General features: G+C 31.7%; 1 protein-coding gene and 1 non-coding gene across 2 annotated transcripts in view; one reads left to right on the top strand and one right to left on the bottom strand.

Annotated features, from left to right (window-relative positions):
* Nucleotides 1–20661, top strand: part of LOC143190657 (D-beta-hydroxybutyrate dehydrogenase, mitochondrial) — a 93173-nt gene extending 72512 nt beyond the window's left edge. Inside the window, exon 5 of the mRNA XM_076395149.1 lies at nucleotides 20082–20661. Coding sequence (XP_076251264.1) covers nucleotides 20082–20237 — 156 coding nt within the window. The 3' untranslated portion in view covers nucleotides 20238–20661. The remainder of the gene's footprint in view (nucleotides 1–20081) is intronic.
* LOC143192115 (U6 spliceosomal RNA) lies at nucleotides 10802–10909 on the bottom strand. Its single transcript, XR_013004737.1, has one exon. It is a non-coding gene; the product is annotated as a U6 spliceosomal RNA (small nuclear RNA).
* Nucleotides 20662–22124: the final 1463 nt, after the last annotated feature.

The following is a 22124-nucleotide window of genomic DNA, read 5'->3' as shown; positions in this document are numbered from 1 at the left end:
TTTATACAATAATAGATATATGGTGCTAAGCAGGAATACTTATAATATATTATGGATACCTAGCCGCAGGGAGCTCCAGGACTAAGCCACTTGGGGGTTATGGGAGGCTCTAGGCCATTAAATCTCACCCTATCAGCTGATCAAACATACCCACTAATACTTCTTAAAAGAGGGGTTGCGGAGGCATGGCGTTGTTATCACACCATCCAGCTTGCGGTAGTTAATCGTTCCAAGGAGAAAGTCCATATCCCAGTGGGGGATTTGTTTCTCTACGGGTCTGATCATTCCTGACGAACCAGCGCGCATTGAGTATTCTCTCAAGCAATTTATTCTGAAAGACTTAAAGAACCGAAGGTGTGCGTATTTAAGTTAGATACTGGAACCGTATAGAACGACTAAACGAATCACCATATTATATACGAGATTTTTGATGATGAAGCCTATTAGCCAGATTGAAGAGACCTTGACCTTCTTGAAAGGGTCTTCAAATCTGACGAATCTACCTAAACCTACCTTTTAGTTGGTCATTTTAAATAGCGAAATGCTCGTGTAAAAGCCTCTTATGAAAGAAGACGGCCGGTTTTCTGTAGGTTGACTTGCATCTTCCGGAAATGTAATTACTGAACCGTCTCAATTGACAACCGTCGATTGTGAAGTCTGCCCTGGATATGCACTACTACTCTCGACGAAACAAGGAAATCAGTATCATCTGCATAGATACTGCATCAAATATTCTTGGAATATCTGAAGGAAATAGATTAAAAAGCGCGTGTGCCAAGGGGCCCTCTATTAATCAATTTTCTGCTGGAAGGAGTATCTTTGATCCTCACCTGAAACGACTATCCTGCCTGATTGATTATCTGAACCTAACCGGATGCATTTCGCCACTAATCCTTCATGTCAAATCTTGTCAAAGGCTTTGGTTAAGTCCAAAAGGACCACTCCAAATCTTTCATTCAATTTCAGCAAGTTTAAAATTAAATTTAAAAGACTGAAGGATCTGTAGTCTGAAGATGAAGACTTCTCGGTGTCTTCTTGTTTCTTGCCTTTCGCTCCTTAGAATCTTGTTGGTCAATTACATCAGTGATACTGGCGTTCCTAGATGACCTAATAAGTAAGTAGGAGGCACTTGAGAGTGCATGCAGTTGATGTTCACTTGTTTGAATGGAGGTGAGTCTTTTTTTATTTGTTTCAATTGGAAACCGTAGTTTTTGGTGATTTTTTATTGTCAAAAGTCGAATTATATTTATTGAAGCTCTGTTGTCTATGTCATCTATGTCGAAATTTATAAACAATTACTCGAAAATGTTCACGACAAAATTTATTTTGCCTATCGCAAACAGTACAAAATCGCTTGAACATCGAAACGCCTGTCAAAAATACTAAATTCAACCCTCGCATTTAGCTGTCAGTCCGACCTAATGAACATATTCGCTTTTATTTCGTGAACACTCTAAATACACAAAAATAAATTTAATTTTTTTGTTGTTATGTTTGCCATAATACCTTCGAGCTATTTGTGTTGTTTTCGATTACAACAGCCCGCCGAAATATTCCGGCGTGTGGGCAGCGCTATATGAGGCAAGTTGCCACAAAAATAGATTTTTTATCGATGATTAATTCTGTTTTCCTGAATTTCCTTGGCGGTTTCCATATTCCGTGCGGTCTGTCGGAGACAGAACATTGTTAAAGAATTGCCTGGGGCCGAAAGATACTTTTATGTATTCCGTCGTCTTAATTTTTATCTTTAGATGTCCTTGGAAGGTCGAATAAGTTTGTCGATAAAATAAATTTGTTGATTGAAATGTAGTCAACATTTCTAATTCTCTTAAAAAAATCGTAACAAATTATATAAGAGGGATCACGAAACAATACTATGATCGCACATTTACTCCAATATGTAATTGCTTGTCATCAATACTATGATATAGGACAATATTATATACATAGAATAGACAGAGGACATGGATAGACATGGGATTTCCTCTGTATACATTTGCAGTCAAGTTTTGTTCGTCTAAATCACTGGATGACCCGCCAAGCGGGTTTATTGACTACAATGAAAAATTAAAAAATGCGATTAAAAAAATATGCATATAAAAGGGGCAAAAAATATATCTAATCTGATAACTAGTAACTTATTTTCTAGTTGTACATTGCTATTGTCTTAAATGTTATAAAATAAAAAAATATAAATTAAAAAATCATTTGACTAAACTATATTTAAAAATACTATATTTCAATATACTGAATATAGTAATTTAATGTTACAATTTCAATTACGAAAGATCCTTTTCTTCCTGAAGAAGTATGATAGACGATAAGGGAAGTACGATTCTCAATGTGGCTAAAGAGTTACATTCTAAAATTATACGGCACACTAAGTATGGAGAAAAACAGCGAATTGAAGAAGGGAGACCCTTTAGCAATTGGGAATGGGTGAATTTGCAATGGTCTAACATAAATCGGTTAAAGGAAAAAAGAAATCGTATTTTTAATTTGCCATAACGTATTGCTAACTATTAGGTCCCAATTCAGTTGAGTCATATCGTTTAATTTGGATACAATATTCATGATGTCAACCATTTGGTTTTCCTTAATTTATTTATGGCTGGCGGAATTATATGATATTATGTACCAAAAATAATACACCCAGAGGAGTGTAAAATCTGAATAGAAAAACTATCCCCATCATAACAATCAGTTAAGATCAGATGTCTTCTGGGATAGAGTTCGTCACTCGCAAGCCAGTAGACAGTGCCGAAGACAGTTGTTCGGATCCCATGTTAAGTAGTAGGTCAAGTCCAAATAAAACCTTAAATCCTTAAATTCAGATATTAGCAATATCGTGACACGAATGCAAGTGATCCAATCTTTAACAGTTACAATTGTTTAACTCCAGTGGTCGTGATATCAATGATTGATCAATACCATTTGTCTTTGATTATCATACACACTCTCACGGCCCCAATTGATGATGATGGAAACTTCAGCGAACAGCTTGTAGGAGAGCTTCTTGAGTTGGGCTATCAATATATCATCGGCTTTCTTGTTTGGAATCCTGTTGATCATTTACAGTGATTTTGTTACTAGAGTTACTAGATGACCCAATAAATCACTAGAAGGTACTTGAGAGTTAATGAAGTTGGTTTTCCTGGTGATTTCGTAGTTTTCATCGATATTGACATTGATAGCACAGGGGAGTTATTCCATCTGGGCCTCGTTTTTGGCAAGGAAATCCATCTCTTCGAAATCAGCGACTGCGAAAGTCCCTGTTTCCACTGAATTGAGGGGGGTTTAATTTCAGGATGTCACATAATAAATTTATATCTTTTCGTTCAATTTTGAAGGACCCTCATGCCGCAATATGATTACCACATGCGCAAACCTTATACACTAACGAAGAATCATTTTGATAATATAATTTTGTTATTCAAACATGCTGATTTAGTGGTGATACTTGTCATTGAAATTTGTGCCACAAATCGTAAATGTTCCAAAAATATGCATAGCATTAATAATACTTATAAGTGGTGCCAAGCACATAAATTATTTCTATTACGTTTACAATAAAAGAATGCTACAGTTTTATTAAATGTTATACTTATGTAAAACGTCATTTTCACACAAAACTTAAAATACTCAACTGATTTACAAACTGCAAGATGGTACGTAATTTAAATATATGACATTTATCATTATATCAAATCTTTACCTGGTAATTACGTTATATCAAACACATTAAACTTGAATTAGGGGCTTTAACGAGGCATGAACGTAAAAAGGTCAGACCATATGAGTCCTAACGCGCTCTAAATAACCGTAATCCGGAAATTATTGCGTCAATTTATCCTCCGCAGACTATTCGGGCCAGCAAATATTAAAAATCAGTTGTTTTCCAGCAGCCTACTACCTATTGGCCTTAATTCCACCTAAATAATTTCATATAATTATGATTGGCAAGGGGGTAGAAGAGCAGAGAGGACGCTTTACATTATCCAGGTAATAAGCTATTATAGTTAAAATAGGGGTAGTTGGATTGAAGCCAATAGCGCTACGATTGAAAACTCCCCAGTCTGATATATTAGATAACTTTAATATAAAACAGTTTATAATACTATAATAATTATAGTTGACTTTGGTAGTTTTGCGTAAAAAATAAATAATAATTGTTACTAAGTTTAAATGTAGTCACTCGAGTGTCACTCCAGAATTTTAATTCAAACTTAAAATCGTATTGAAAACAGAAATATTTTTGTCGCGTTTTGTGGAATATGGGGTGAAATTTGTAAGCGCCAAGGGATAAGCTTGGTTAGCTAACACCTTTATAATAATCTGAGATGAAGAGCTAATATACTTTGGGGATTATATGGCTTGGTGAATAGAGGTAAAATAAAATAAAGCGGTGATGGTTACATAATGTGACCGTTATTTATTGATGTTATATAAAATATTAAGAAAATACAAATAGATGAAAGGGCAGCGGCGTAGTTTTACCTGAAGAGATGCTTGGGTAGTCGATGGTGGCACGTCTGAATTGAAGGATGGTCAGTGTGGTGGTCAAAAATAGATACCAATATTGTACTTAAATTATTGGCCACCAATAGCCGCTATTTTTTCTTATTTTTCCACCAGTTCTGTGTATTGTTAAATCAATTGTAGTGGATGGTGATACCCATTGATTGTTTCATTAAGTTGTAGCAGCTCGTACTATACCACACCAAACTAATGCAATCAAGTGCACAGCATTAGCTTGCAGCCATGGATAGTCTGCTTTTCCGTTGATTTTCCTGCACGACCAGGTGGTCCACATGATTTTCTCGCTTTAAATTATTTTAGTGAATCGGCTTTTCATCATCAGTAACAATACGATGCAAGAAATATTTCCGATTCTTCCGTTGAAATAGCACTTCACACATGATTTAGTGTCCTTTTAGGAATGGTTTCTTGTATTAGTGGCAATAGATCATTCAATAATTAATCATGGAATAATATCTTCAAATCATCGTCTTCAAAATTTTTTGCCTGTCCGGAACAGTCTTTGTCATCAGGGTCAATTTTAAATTGGCAAAACCAGTATTTACATGTTGAAGTCGATGTAGTATAGTTGTCATAAGCTTCACATAACATTCGATGCCCTTTTTTCCGCCTTTTCTTCAAATTGAAGTCAAAAGTGAACTGAAAAAATATTTGTTCACGCATAGATGACGTGACACATATTGAACAATGTGAAACCTATCAATGAAGGCACGAAGCGATTCTTTCGCACTACCACCTTCTGTTGTAAATCCTTTGAAATTCATTATAGGCCTCTTTTAAGTAACGTGGTAAGAGAGAAGTTACGTATACAGCATTAATTAGTCATAATATGTATATTCATTCATAAATAGTTAATAAAAGTATTTAATATATATTTGGAAACCTAATCACTGATCAAAAGTCCCAAAATGGCAACTATTTATATTTTAAGCTGTTGATTTATATCAGAAAATTAACATATAAGCAATATTGTCAGCATCTAGGTGGATCAATAATCAAATAAATTTACTGAAGTAAAATAAAAGTGTTTTTATCATTACACACAAATCAAAACCTGCTTGCTTGATTGATTTTAGTAAGTTTATCGATAACTATCGCTGTTAAGCTACAAGGTTCTTTCGCGGGGGCATCTGTGAGTTCACAGAACGAAATAAGCATAACATGAAAATCATTTTCAAGCCATACAGGAAAATATATGAACCACTTCCAAATTCCTGAACTAATGTCTATGATCCCCTAAAACTAACAGGCGTATCCGCATATAAGATAATATATGAGATACATATAAGATCCCATGTTAATGAGGGAAAGTGTATATAGAAGAAATGATGAGTGCACGAATAAAAGAACATTAACGAATTGCAAATTATAGACATAACATTCAATTCGATAAAATCGAGGGTGTAACCACATCAGACAATCTAATCAGATATTTTTTTGAAATATCTAGACCAACCCTAGTTGCCACATCATCCTCTCGGTTTCCTGATTATTCAGCATGAAAAGAATTGATCTAATATGTTGATCACTGTACCATGATAGGCACTGATTAGTAGAGCCTCACTATTAGAGCTACCGTTCTGAAGATACAATCTACGACGACTAAACGCAGTTCCAATCCGAAAACTAATAGTAATGTAGCGACCTTGATACATGTCGAATTTTACATCTTAGAATAACGATTAGATTATAAATATTATCCCAGATATTGAACACGCGCAGGATACCAGCCGCACCGGCCAGTAAACGATAACGAAGATCTGGCAACTTGATTCAGACGTGCCACTGTCGATTGTCTCTCGAAGCCTCGTCAACAGGTAGAACTACGTCATTAAATAACTGTCACATCATGTAACCATAACTGTTTTATTCCGTTTTATTCACCGATTTCATGTATTCGCTCCATTCACCGAGCCATATATTTCAAGCACCGTAAGTTTTTAATTTAAAATTTAAGAATTCGCTTAAAATTAAGCAACACATCTAATAATATAATATTGAAAACTATGAATTAAGCTTCAAGAAAGGTGCTAAATTGAACGTTTAATTGAATTTATATTGACGCGTATTTCATTCAGATATATTACAGGAATGAACGAAATGTTCAAAATCGAAGGCAATATTCAAATTTTTACACGACCAAGAAATCTGTTAAAATTGGGAAATACATCTGATAATGTACTATTAAAAACTATAAATTAATCTTCTCGAAAGGCGCTAAATTGAATATGTCTCCGTTGAAATTATATTGACGCATATTTGGTCCCGATTTATTCCGGAAATAACCGAAACGTTCAATATTGAAGGCAATATTCAAATTTGTACACGACCAATTAGATGAGACCGTATTGACGTGAACAGCGGAACATCCCTCCCCTCCATAATTTCGGAGCAATTAAAACAGTTTGTTTTTCTTGAAAATTGCGATTTAAATACACGAAATTGTAAAATTATACTTGTTATTCCCGACCGAGCGAAGTTTTGTAATTTCGCAAATCGTAATTTAGGATGCCATTGTCTGCCAGTTACATTCTATTCACGAGACAAGAATAACAACCAAATTGAGTAAGTCAGAGGAATCGTGTCACGAAAGTCGATTAAAAATATGAAAAAGTATGTTTCGTGGATAATGTATTTTCTATTTGTTTTTTCTTCTTGTTTTGTTTATGAGTTGTTCTGTTAATCCATAATTGACGTATGGGGTAGTATGTACGTTTTGACGTATATACTCTGTCGTAAAGGTTATACTATTACTCATGAATGAAAACGCACCTTTAATTTCCTAAAGCAATTTTTCGCCAATTATAATTGATTTGTTGGTACCATGATCTATTTCTGGGTCATAGTGAAATTCTGCCTTCCATCCTGGATCTTCCAATTCCATTGCATCATACTTGAGGTGGTTGTGTTTGATTTGCACGGACTCGTTGTATTCTAAGCATCACCATATCATTTTAAGACACTCTCCAACAAAATTGAGTCAAATTTCCTTTTTTTTTTGACCTGAAACCGGGGGAATCCTGTTACGGTTTTTTTTAGTACTGGTTATGTGGAGACTGCCAGGGGTGTGCAACTCCAATGGTAAGTAATGGGGCAAAGTTTTGCTTAGTTCAATCATTGGCGGCGCTGACAACGTGAATTGATTGGTTAGTTTAAAATAGTTATGTAGAAACCTGTAAAGAAAATACTTTGCTTTGATTGGTCTGCTATGTCGCCTGGTTACTTTGTGACGTCACATTTATTGGCCAAGAGTATTTAAATGAAAATCAAATCTAATTTTTAAAATTAATTTATTAAAATAAAATCTTATACAAATAAACATTAGTGTAAATAATATAAATATAAATAAACAAAAAGCAAAAAAAAACTATGAACTCTATTATAGGTAAAATTAAAATATCTATAGTTCTTCTATAACGCCTACCCATATTGCCTTAGTGCCATCAATTTTATGGGATCTATTAAAGTTCTAACTTATCCTGATATATTGAAGGTAAATTTTAAATCCTTCCCTGTTGATATTGCATTAACTTCATTAAACCAAAAATACAATCACACCTCATAATAACTTTTAAAATTTGGTCTTGAAAATATTATGGATTGAACACTTGAAACACTAGAAATGTATGTGTTTTTTAAAGATATTTAGATTTTAGGGTACTTAATCTGTGGAATTACTTAATATAGAATATAGACAAATATTGCATGTTGTCTCTTTTTTAGAAGTTTTGTTAAATAGCCTGAAATAAGACTAAAATATAATATTAGACTCTTGTTTTTCTCAGAGCAAAGTTCCCTGGAACTGAAAATATAGACTCAACTGGCGATTTAACAACCTCAACTGGTACTAGATCTCCCGTTAAGAAAGAATATTAGTTATCTAACATGTTCATCTTCTTCACAATTTTCTCCGGGAGAATAATGTGAAAAAATTGAGGTGATGATGTGCGCTTTTAAAGATTTCTCAAACATACTAGGTGAAGGATGCTGTTTCTACCTCCATGACCTCTAATAGATCCAACAAAATTCTTTAAGCAATATTAGCTAAGATTTCTTAAACAAACGTAGTTATTTGTAAATTTAGACAAAATAGATATTTTTAAGGTAATAAATCCCCTAAAAATAGCAATCAAATTTAAATATACAATAGATCCACTATAAAATTATTGAACACCGATTGTTCTAAAAAGTTGAAGTATTACAAATATTTTAGGGATATTTTAGAATTAAAAGTAGTATTTATTACTACTAATTATCCAGTTATCTTAATTATTACCTTCTTGTAAGACTTCTTTATGTAGAGACATCACACTGATAGCATACGAACATGTTAGTAGATTAATTGAGTATTATTACTACAAACATCTATATAAGTTGGGTCTGATTTTCTGTAAACAAATAATATATAAACAGACATATAGTAGATAGATAATTTGTATAGATATGTACCTGATAAAAACAATGTTGGATATGCATTTACCCTAATACCTGTTCGTGAAGAAAGGGTAATTCTAAATTTTTTACTAAAATGTCCGTAACAGATACCATGACGTTGATATATTTGCATTTTGGTTTATCCAGGTAACTTACCACTACATACTTGATGAACCCATTTTTGGAAAGCAGCGAGATCATTCTTTGGGAAACGATGTTTAATTTCCGTAGTAGATTTTTACCCCGGTACACTACAACTTTTATTACACTGACACATTGTTATTAATTTTTATATTATTACTCCATAATAATACATGTAAACAGAAAATATGCACAACGTAAGACGCAGATTTCTTGATCTGAACAAAACCACAAAAACCAGAACCTTCAAACAACAAACTAAAAAATGGACGCCCATAGAAAATGATGACTTTACACAATTTGATCTACCAATCACGTTCCATGTTAGTGGCGGCAACAGGAATTTAAATAAGCCAATCACAATTTACAATCGTAGCGCTACCGTTGATTGAACTAAAAACATTTCCCCAAGGTCGCCTATATCGTGAAATTTCTATATATATATACATATATATATATATATATATATATATATATATATATCCTAAAAAGGCTCCTGGAATTGATGATATTTCACCTGGGTTATTAAAAGAGCCGCCACGACAAAGAATAAGCATGTTGACATAATGCCTGTTTGAGTCTGAACCATATTCCGGAATGTCTTAGGGTTGCCCGAATAATTATGCTTAAAAAATCTAACAAAGCGACACAACAAGTTAGATCTTACAGACCAATGTTGCTGCTACCTGCGATATCAAAATTATTTGAGAAACGGCTGTTAAAACGCATTAACCCATTTATAGAAATACTAGATTTCCAGTTTGGATTTCGAAATCACCACTCGACAATCGACCAAGTGCACAGAGTAACAACGGTTGGTGAAAAGGCATTCTAAGAAAAGAAATACTATTCTGCAATATTCCTGAACATCTCACAAGCTCTTGACCGGGCATAGCATTTGGGATTAATATATAAAATGAGCAAATTGCTACCGCGGAATTATTGTCTACTGCTGGAATCATATCTATTCGAAAGAAAATTTTTTGTAGCATGAAGAGGCATTCTCCACACTTAAACCTATTTCGGCTGGAGTCCCACAAGGTAGACAACAAAATCTACAAATGGACTAGACTAGAAAATACAGCTTCATAGTTCCAAATTGAACCATGCTAATTTTGCGTTGCCCCATCACTTGACGGATGCCCGATTCCACAGAATCAACCAAATACCTTGAAATATATCTGGATGGTAGGTTAAACTGGAAACATTGTTAGACAAAAGCAGAACAGATTAGGCTCAAAATTAAGCAACTGTACTGGTTAGTCGGAAGATACTCTGAAATTGACCTAAATTCAAAAAGATTGGTTTATCAGTCAATCATAAAGCCAATTTGGACCTATGGAGATCAAATATGGGGTTGCACTGACATCAAACTAATTACTTAATTTTAAAGGTTTAGTGTATTTAGTTTAGTATGTCTAATAATTTTTGATAGTTAATTGTAAGGGTTTATTAAAAACATTAATATATTTTACGAAAAAATATCGATATTTTTTTCTTCGTTATATCGATATACTTTTCAAATATCAATATATCGAAATATCGATATTTTTCTCCATAGCCAACACCCCTATCATAGTCTACTGCTGCTAAATCAACGTTGAAGTCAACGAGAAAGTGAGGCCTTGTTAATTTACACAAATGGGCAATGAAACCAGACATAATTGTATTATTGATTCAGTATATTAAAAATGTAGAAGGTTTAACGAGTTTGCGTATCATTCTTGTGCAGGGGCCATTCTAGTCTTCTCTGTATCGTTCCAGTTGTAGATCAACAGCAACAGAAAATTTATTATATTACATTTATTGTAAAATATACATTGTTCGTCTATTCCTAAATAAATTTACAGTACAGTTTTGAAATCCTCCTAGACCTACCAAATAATCAATAATAATTTCTTTGTCTCAAGCTAATTTTAATTTATAGTATTATAACGTTATATATTCGATATTCTTTTAAACAACTATCACAACAACTTCTACGATTGCCCCTATAAACAATCGCGAGGCATCAAATTTGTTTACTAAATCTGTTGTAAAACCGAAAAGAAAAGCATTGTCTGATTTATTTTCTACCATCAAAGTAAATTTTCCGCTATATCAATAGAACCAGAAAAAAATGAAAAGGAAACACTTTTCAGCATAGAGTTATTTATGATAGGCCCCTGCTTTGATAGCTAACGAACCAATTAATCTTTATTTTGGCCAGGTCGGTATATAGCGGCTTCGATCTGAGATCAATGACGATAATACCAGCCCAAATCTAATGACTTATTATCCTCCTACAATGAAAAATGGAGGTCTTCGAGAAATTTAAAAAGGACGTTTCACGGCAAAATCGATAAACTTTCTTTCTTTAAATAAATCAAAGAATATGAGATATTTTGGGAAAACCCAGCTGCAGAATATGTTAATGTATTTATTCCGTTTGGAGGTTAGGAAGTTTTCAGAGTTAGGATTGCCAAAAAAGTATTGTATTGTGACTATTAATCATATTTATGTTATATTAAAAGCAGGTTATGTGTAATATCTATTATATCTGATGATTTAATATAAAATGTAAATTATGTATCAACTTATTTTCTCCGTATATCACCAGTTATTGTTGTTCATTAATAATAAGACGTTTCATTATCTAATATATTTAATAGAACCATAAACGTTAGTAAAACTATCTCTATTTTTTAACTAATTAAGTAAATTGATAATTTTTGTGTTTTAAACCCCTTCACATTTCACTAATATAGTTTGTGTTATATTTTGTCCGGTGATTTATAGTATCTATAGGTAAAAGTGTGAAATATCAATAGCAATCCAACCTAACTGAAAACCTGATATAAAATAACCATTTAATTTTATTTAATATTATTTATTTATTCGACATAACTATACATACGCTAATCATTGAATACTAAAATTGTATTTTCGAAATTCCTTATTTTTTTGTTTGATTTGGAGAAATATATTGCCGAAGCCCATTAAACTCTTTTAATTTTATTTTAAATTAAACAGTCATCTTGATATTCACAATTTAACAAACAGTCCATATTTTCTTTTAACAGAACGTAGAACAGCAAATCCATCAGTAACAACACAGATCTCAGTCTCATTACATTTTTCCTTAAAATATTATCTTGAACTATGGTCCCGAACTCCGCAAATGAAAAGTGTCACTTTAGCTTTGGCTTTTCGTAAAATATCAGACTAGGTAGTCGATACAGGTTGAGAATAAATATTAAAATCGATATCTTAACATTTTTCTTCAACTCATTTCTGACAGTCATAAATTAAACGAATAGGAATATCATTGTTCCATTTCCTGATTTTTATTCTTCTCAAGCTTTAGTAACCAACATCACCATATCGGCTCAAATAACAAGCAGTCTCGGCTGTTATTCTCCACGCCCCAACCTCTTGTGATTTTCAAACAGGGGGTACTAAAATTTTTCACATATCAACTAGTGCAAAAACTAGATAGCCTATGTCTGAATCATTGCCCTTCAATTATTCATATGTAAAACCTCAGTAACCAAACTCACACGTCTCAGCTCAAACAACAAGTAGACAGTATTGGTCCCGATTGTTATTTTTCTTAACCTAAACGCTTTGTGACTTCAGGACATCAAAATGGTCGTTGTGGTAATCCAATTTTTAATTTGTTCCCTATCATACGTTCACATCAACTATAGCGTCTTTTTACTTGGTGTTCATAAAACATCACTTTCATTTACTATTACTACAGCTTCAATATTCGTCATCTGGATACACAACAATTTCACTTTCCTGTTCTCATCGCAACCTCATTTTTCTTCGTTAATTTTAATACATTTTTATAATTCGATGCAACATATTTTCAAATCAGTTTAACAATATTCTTTCGATCAAATCGTCAATCAATTCGTCTATCATTTCACAATGCATTTTGTCTATTATACCGTCAAACACAAACATAATTCAATAACCCTGATTTCACTGCTTCCCAAGTGCCTGTATTCGCCTTATTTTGCGTGAAGTCCTTGCATCAAACGTACTTCCATAATCGCCAATTATTAACTAAGACTCTCAACATCATCTTCTTTCACAACTCAATGTTTAATCTAACAACCATCCTAAACGTATTTTGAGTATAATCCCACTTCTGATTTGTAAGCGATACTTTTAAGAAGGAAGGAGTAAAAGTATTTCTTACAATAATTATATAATATATTACATGTAACTGATGAACCAATAATGACCACTACTACGACATATTCTTGTCAACTCAGTGTATATTCATAAAAAAATAAAGATCGGGTTCGTTTACATATAGATGTGTTTGCTCGTTAAAATTGCGTTACACAAAACCGAAATAAATTAATTGCTTTTCAAATAATGGTCATAATCCCTAAGTTTGAATTTCCATTAGTTTTCCATTACAGGGTATTAGAAATGTATTGAAGCAGATTCCCGAGAGATACAAAATTACAATGCCAAATTTGTTGTTACTGAAATAAAACACTCTTGTTAACTAGCGCAAAAATTCACGATACAATGGTTTTCAATAGTATAAGAGATTAAAATTAAATGGAAATATACGATTTAAATGTCTATTAAAATTAATAATATATGATAAATAATTGAATCACCAAAAATAACAGTCCTCTAAACCAATCTTTATCTTTCTTTATAAGACAATCCGACATCTAAAATACTTTAAAGGAATTATTAAGTATCTATCAAGTGAAAAATTCATAGCATCGTCAACTTACTAAACTTTTTCATGTTCAATTATTGCGTTTTATGCGGTGATGTTTATGCGGCAGTATATATTCTATTTTACAAATTCACAAATCCTATTTAAACTCCATGATCAATAATTAGCATGAATTGATTGAAAAAATTAATTAAAATATAGAAATAGAATATAGAAAAATAGAAAAAAATAGAATAGAATAAAAAATAGAAAATCTAATAACACTATCAGTTCATCGAGATAATATTATATACTTCTTCAGTCATAATGGAAAATATTTTGAACAAAATAACGGAGTATTTAATAAGTGACATTATCTTTTTTAAAATATCATATTTAAATTAGATTTTGTGATTTATAATGATGATTCTTTATAGTAGCATAAGGCTAAGATCATGTTGATGATGACTCATATATTTTTATCAGTTTTAATACCATTGGTATATAATTGTATATACAATTTTTTTAAGCACTATCCATTAAGAAAATCAAATGAACAATAAAAATTATCTCTAAGTTCTACGATGCGTATAAAGCTCATATACTAAAATGAAAATGATTTCAACACACTACAACATTATAATGCCGCATGTCCACATAAAACTGCCACAAGAGTAGATTTAGTTAATGCAATCTTGATCCAAGAAATTTCAACTTCTTCGATAAACCAATGCCTCCTATAATGTTACTAATTCTACTTACTACCTTAGCTTAATCTGGCTGCTTCTTAATCTATTATTTCAAATTAGAAAAGCTGATAGATGTTTTAACTTTTCTAAACAATTGTATGTTATTTTATACTTCAGCTTTATAAGTTTGAGTACTAAATAGAATCTATATTATTCGGCATGTATTGAACAATTTTCTTCCTTGACATACCTCATTTATGAACTGAGTCAAGATACGAAATTTATAATGTGTACCATTGTGTCTTTCCATAATATTTCTCCACCAAAAATATACAACAGAAACATGAATATAAAATCGATAATATCTCATGTACTGTATGTACTCATGTACAGAAATGACAGATAAACACCAACAGTTAGCTAACTAGACCTCGAAATATTTTTGTTATATCGCAGTATTATTGAGAATTTCAAAAATGTTAAATTAAAATATTCTAATTAAAGGCAAACATCATTAATAATGCTTAAACTGAAATGCAAACAAGGCCCATTTGGTATCGAAAAAATGCGATAATCTATCTAAATATTTATATATTTGAGTTATTGCTGTTTTTCGTAATAATTTTAATAACACGCGTAAATTTAATTAAATATTTAATTGATAATTGTTTGTTCTAGATTAATTCGATTTCATCATGAGCATCAAAACAAGTATTTATAATTAATTCATATATTATAAAATTAATATTCTTTACCGCTCGTAGAAAATTAGAAATCATTTAATATATACCAATTATTTATAGATTATATTATTAAAATATTACTTATACAGTATTCTATATAGTGCGTATTATAGCGTATTCTGTATATAGCGCCGCAATACATCAATCAATAGCAATACATATATCATAGATCTCAAAATAAACTTTTCAAGCTGACCCTAAACCTAATAGTCTCACTAAATAGCTTTGCTAAAATCCGGCTTATATAATCTGAATTTTCCTTACGTCCTCTAGTGTTGTAAATTCTGCAATTATACGGTCATGTCTCAACAAAACAGCATCGTATTCGTCTGGATCTCTAGCTGCAAGAGCACACCGAAGAACTCATTCACTGATAACCTCGCCAAAAACACTACTACAAATAGTCAACAAATTATAAGCACTTTATATATTAAAAATCCTTCCCCACTTATACGTTATAAGATAGATATGCTGGTACCGCTTGAGTGTATAAAGACTTCTTTTTCTTTCCTATCTGTCTCAAACACAGAGAAATTTGTATATAAACTTTTGTATTGGTCACGATCTCGAACTGAGAGACCTCTGTGTATAAGTTTTGAGGAACAATGTATCACCGTTTAGCTAAATACAGAAACTTAACTGAGGATTTCATGGCTTGTCTAATTCATTGAGGGATGCGTTCTTACCTCTAAACTTGCACAAATTATTTGATTTCTTCAAAGAAATCGCCCTTTATTACAAAATTTAATGATATCCTATACATAACATTATTCTAAAATGATTTTTATCAATATAAAATTTAAAAATTTATTTACTCACTTATAAAAATATTTGTTTTGTTTCATTATTTATTGCATAGGTTTTGTATCTATATTGATAGCCTCCTAAAAAGGCCAAATCGTTGGAAAACTCAAAGCCAATGATATCAAGCAATCAATGAATTGCTCATGTCTCTCTGCGACTGACTGGATATTCTAAGTAACAGTCAGTACCAAAAAATCTCGGGTTGAGTAATCATTCCTATAGTATCTGCGTGCATCTACAATATCTCTTAGAACGTTGCTCTGAAAATGTGTATTTTATTCATATTACTTTTTTCAGGTCATTCCCATGAGTGGATTCTAAAGATCCATATCAGGTTTTTAAATTTGATTACTAGAAAACACCAAAATAAGCAAATTATTTAATAATAAAATTTTATAATTTTGGTATTGAACATCCCAAATATACTTGAATCGTAGACGAAAGCCCTTGACACAATTGTAGAGCACTGACTGTTTCTATTTTCGTTTCTAACAGAAATAATAACGCTACTCGAATAATATTTGTCTTTTAAACTGAAAAACAACCCCAACAAATTGAATTATGGTGCACCCGCAAATTTAAAGTGCTTTCTCCCGGAGGATGAATTATAAATTATCATGTTTTTCCATTAAAACAGAAATATACTTTTATGAACTGAAATAATTCTTTCAAATAACTGTTGGCTTGATATATTAAATTATATCGCGACCCCTAAATAAAATGGTTTATTTAGTAGATCTAATTTTCAGATATGACAAAATAAGAAATAAAGTAAAATACTGTTTAAAAAGAATTCCGTGGGAAACTCCTTATTGTAAAGCTATTGTTGTCCTCTTGTTTTATATTTCTTTATAAGATGCTATGAACGATAAAATAAACGGACCGTTGTTGACCGACACAAAGGATGTAAGGCATGTAAGGTAATTATGGATCCGAGAGAAATACGTATAATAAATAATAAACTATCGCATATTACGGGAAAAAATGCGTTACAAATCAATTGAACAATTGCTTTATTATATATATTAAAAATACATGAACCAAGCTTTTATTTCGTGAAATATATAGTTCGTCCAATAAAACAATCGATACACATGTTCACAACGTCATAAATGATGTTGAACACGCCAATTACAGTTTGTAAAGATTTTAAATTCGTTTCAAACTCGGAGCGGATTTTTCCTTCGCATTTTATCCTACTTAAAAAGAGATAGAATTGGTATTAGTATTGGTGAGCCATGTTGCCATATATTTGCAAAATTCCTCAAAACATTAGTAATAGTAATTAAAGGTTACAAATCAGCAAACACTGTAAACCAAAGTAATATTTGATTAAATAAAGGATGATTTTCATTTTTTTTTCATAAATCTCTTAGGGCATCAACAATCTACCCGTGGCTAATAAGTATTATATGATTTCCGTTATACAATATAACTATCCTGACATGCAGAAGATCGCTTCAGTGATCCGTTGTACAAACTTATAATTTAAATCTTATTCTAGATACCATTCTAACTTATATATCTTATATATAAGTATATCCTAAATTATTCTAAAGACTATTTTGACTTATGCTAGACATTATTATATCTCACTCTATGTGTCTATTATTCAGTTCGAATGGTAGTTTGCATTTGAGACTACGCATTTCACTGTCATTGCGCACATTTAACTGTTTGGCGAGTGCATTGGGTTGCATTAACAGTCTTTCAGAGTACTTTTTACTAACACTTCGACCCGATCACACCCGTTATGGGTTGTAAGGGGATATCCCAGTAAATTAGATTGTTGATGTAATATGAGGCATCATCGATGACTCGCAGCACTTTATTCTGGAACCTCTGAAGAGTAGCTATGAGTTATTTGTTAGTAGTGCCCAACAGTTCAATGCCATAGGTCCAAATGGGCCTATGAATTAACTTATACATCAAAACCTTGTTATCTAACGGTAATTTAGATTTACGCCCTATCCACCAATATATTTAAGTTTAAGCACTAGCTGTGTACGTTTTGTCGCTATAGGTTTCTTCCATGTTAAACGTCAATCAAAATGCATTCCCAGATATTTAACGTTGTCTGCTTGCGGGAGTCCATAAATATTTATTTTTACTGAGGGACAAGTTTTTCTAAAAAGGATGAATGCCACATGAGTAGATGTTGTCTCATTTGCTTTGATACACCATGTTTTCAACCACAATTCCACTTTGTTAAGATGAAATTGGTTATTTCTTGTAGCTGATGTTGGATCCTCGTGTGATAATAAAAACTATATTGGGAACAATATTTTTTATCGTTTAAGTTTTTGTTAATTCGGTTGACTAACTATGTAATTGTTCTGTTGTTTCGTGTTTATTAAGGAAGCCAAATTGATGGCCTGAAATAATATTTCTCTCCTTTGTGATTTTCTTCTGATAATAAGCTTAAAAAGACTCTACATCATGAAAATCAACATTTAATGAGTTAGACTGACATTAACGTTCAGTTGTCAATAGATCGTTTAAATACTGCTAACAAAAAAGTTCTCTATAGTCTATTAAAACTTATTTTGTGCATACGTCATCTATATTTGTTCTAAATTTTTATATAAAATATTGTCGTATTAATTCTGAGTTTTCGTTCAGTTTGGCTTTTACATAAAACAAAATTCTAATCTAAATAAAATAATTAACCAAAAATATGGTTATCAAATATAATTTATTTTAACATTATAGTAAACCTAATTTTATTATTTATTGAGGATCTAAAACTATAATTAAGTACACAGTTATAATGGTTTGTAGGTTAGGATTGTGTTTCAACTGTTTTCCATACCACCTATGAGTTAGAGTTCTAGGCGCATACAATACAACTACAAGTATCCCCTTTAGGCCTAATCCACCTAATTAACAATTGCGTATCCAAATAATATATTTTACTCTCATTAGAGACCATATTTATCTTTTGCGCTAAGTTCTTGCGTCTTTGGTTTTTTTGTAAAGACATTTTGACATCACTGTATTTCTTCTTCGCTTGTTCTTTTGATATTTGTATATATCTTTCTTGATAAAACTAGATTTCATCACTGCATTATTCTTAATGCATGTACCATATCTGCAAAACAGTTACTATTATTTGTCTCCTGATACATTTTAAATAAATGCTCTTGTATATTCTGAACAATTACACACATATCTGTGCATATAAATATTTTACAATCTACAATAAGATTTCCTAATGTTATCATATATTAGTTATATACTCACCTTTACTTGTTTCCATTCTCATCGCCCTTCCTTAGAAATTGGCAGCATTGAATCATATCATACTCATAAGTTTCATTCAAGTGAATAAATAAGCTGTTAGTTTGCAATGTATCTAACATTTTTTCACAATCCATCATTTCATTAACCATTCCTGTTTCCAGCACAAAGTGCACTATATCTGGAATGAATTATTTATGAATGTTATGACTAATAAATCCTAATCAATTTTTATTCCAACATTTTTCGATGTTGTCTCTTTTTAACTAGAATAAAGTGCGAAGGAAAATATTGTCTGATTCTAAAACTAATTTACAAATTGCGGCATGTAATACCATAAACATCTTAATGACGTATATACAAATGGATGGATGGACTATATAAGGTATACTCTTCACATCTTCTTCTGACATATATCTGAATAAATAAAATTGTCGAAGGAATTCAAAAAAGTTCTATTTCAGCAATAATAAAGAATGACGCTACAAGATTATCAAAACAATAGTTAAAATGAATAAAATACACTTTCCTTCTTTAACGTACAAATATTTCTTTTAATATTTCCAATTTCAGTCACTACAAATCATCTTCATCATCAAAATGTATCGAAAAGTTGTGAATTATTAAAAAAAATAAACTGCTTTAATCGAGACACTATATACAATAGAGACAAGCAAGTAATATCGACACCAATTAAAACTGAAATTTTACCGCCTCAGTAATATGCAAAAGATCCTCGACGAACACGTTTTGTTACTTTCTCGAATAATGCAGACGTTTCAGTAATAAAACGCTAAACGCCATCTTTTGTTCTTTCAGGAAGCCGACCTTGCTCCAGTTTTGAGGGCTCTGAACGATGCAGTCACCCGCACCTTCCCCTTGACCAAGTACACCCCCGTCTCCCGCAAGGAAAAGATAAAGTCTTTCATCGCCGAGCACCTTCCCAGAGCGATTTACGACATATTCTACGCTTAAACGGCGACTGAGTGATACGAAAACTGCCCAGCATTTGTCGTAGTTTACAACAGAGACAACGTTTGGTAATAAATCTCATTTTCTAACTTTTTCTCTCTATAATAAAGTACAACATTTTCTCGATACGACTAGTTATGACACCTCGAAACAAGTCCAATAATAAATGCAATTTAGTTAATATTGTTAAAAGACATCGAATGATTCCTTATTGGTTTCCCCCTCATAACTAAATAGATTTTAGTGTTAACGACATTGTCAACATGTATTTAATGTTCTTAAAAATAGCTTCTCATTCTTTTATTTTGCTTTAATGATTATAGTTGTATTATAGGTGGCGTTTCCTAGATAAAATTGTGGCATAATTGTTACCTATTTTATTCAGATTGTTATGGAGGTACGAATTAAATCATACCAGTGTTAAAAATTGTTGTTTCATTTCACCCCTTATTCCTTACCTTTCCGTGTAATTTATATTTCCTGTTTACATTTTAGAAGAAAGAACAAGAACATAATTAACATTATGGTGTTATTAGTTATACGAGTGCTGTTATTCATATATCTGACCTAACAAAGAAAAAACAAATAATTCTAATTTTGATGATTACATATTTGAAATTACAAAATACTCCGAAGGTAAAAATACCAAATTTTCTGACATCTGACACAATCTAGTATATTAGTTCATAACAACATATTACTATTTCCACCAGAGTCACTTGTAAAATAAAGCCAAATCTTATTACAACTTATTAAGAATATATGCAATCGTTCTCTCCCTTTTTCCGTCATCTCGAAGATATACCTACCCTTTCTTAGTACTTATTGCTCCCCCACTCTGCAACCTATTCTGTCATTTGATTCCATACTATAAAATATGTTTAAAAGACAATCTTCACATAAGTGACTACATCATAGTAAAAAGCAATTTAGTATTCAGTCTACTTTAAACATTTAAAGTTACACTCAATAGTTGTAACCTACCAAGAACCGAGTTACTTAACACAAGCTTTTCAACATAGGTGAGTCGTCGTTGTGAGTCTATTGTTTCTTATACAGTATCTGATGCCAAATCACTATTAAGAAATACTTCCAAATAATAAAGCTAACATATGTTATAAAACTAAATGCTCGTTAAGACGTTAAATAATCTTCATATCTTAAAATAATCTAATAATTGTTTACAAACAATGGAGAGATTGAGAGATATTCGAGATGGACAAAATAATACGAACACCTGACATATAAACATTATTTATTTATTAATAAGGTATAAAATAAAAGTCACAGATCTATGTCAATCAGGTGCAAGCGACCAACACCCTTAAAGCCAATTTAACCAAAGCAGTGTCATTGTGGTAAAACGCGACCAATTTTTGAGTGATGTTATATTCCATAAGCAGTGACGTACGTGGAACTTGCAATAAAGAAAGAGTAGCTTAACTTATATGCCGAATAATATAATATATACCTTTCATGAAATATGTTTACAAATTGTTAGATAGTTTCAAATATATGTGCTGTTACATATTAGGTGTATCTTCGTAATGGATTTCTTTGTATGGCATTAACACAGTTCTCAAAAACATACGAAAGAAAGTCATTGTATAAGGGGATTTTATTTTCAAATTATTTTGTCAGTCTCGAAAATCTCGAACAAAACAATATCTATAACATATATCAATTCACAAAGCTCGTTAAGTGTTCACTGTGAAACTTCCACAGTTCATTTCATTTGAACCTTCAATGAATCGCATCTTTTGTACATTTTAATTAGTTGCCGTATATTAATTTGTGCTTTGACATTCTTCTTGTTAAGTATTTGAACATACAAATCACGCGGATTTGTTAAATAATCGCAAGTTTATGACACACAAATAAAGAAAATTC

The sequence above is a fragment of the Rhynchophorus ferrugineus genome, unplaced genomic scaffold, assembly GCF_030347505.1.
Source record: "Rhynchophorus ferrugineus isolate W39M unplaced genomic scaffold, kcgeb_rfMv2 rfM2, whole genome shotgun sequence".
NCBI lineage: Eukaryota > Metazoa > Arthropoda > Insecta > Coleoptera > Curculionidae > Rhynchophorus > Rhynchophorus ferrugineus.
This window is presented reverse-complemented; position numbering and strand designations above follow the sequence as displayed.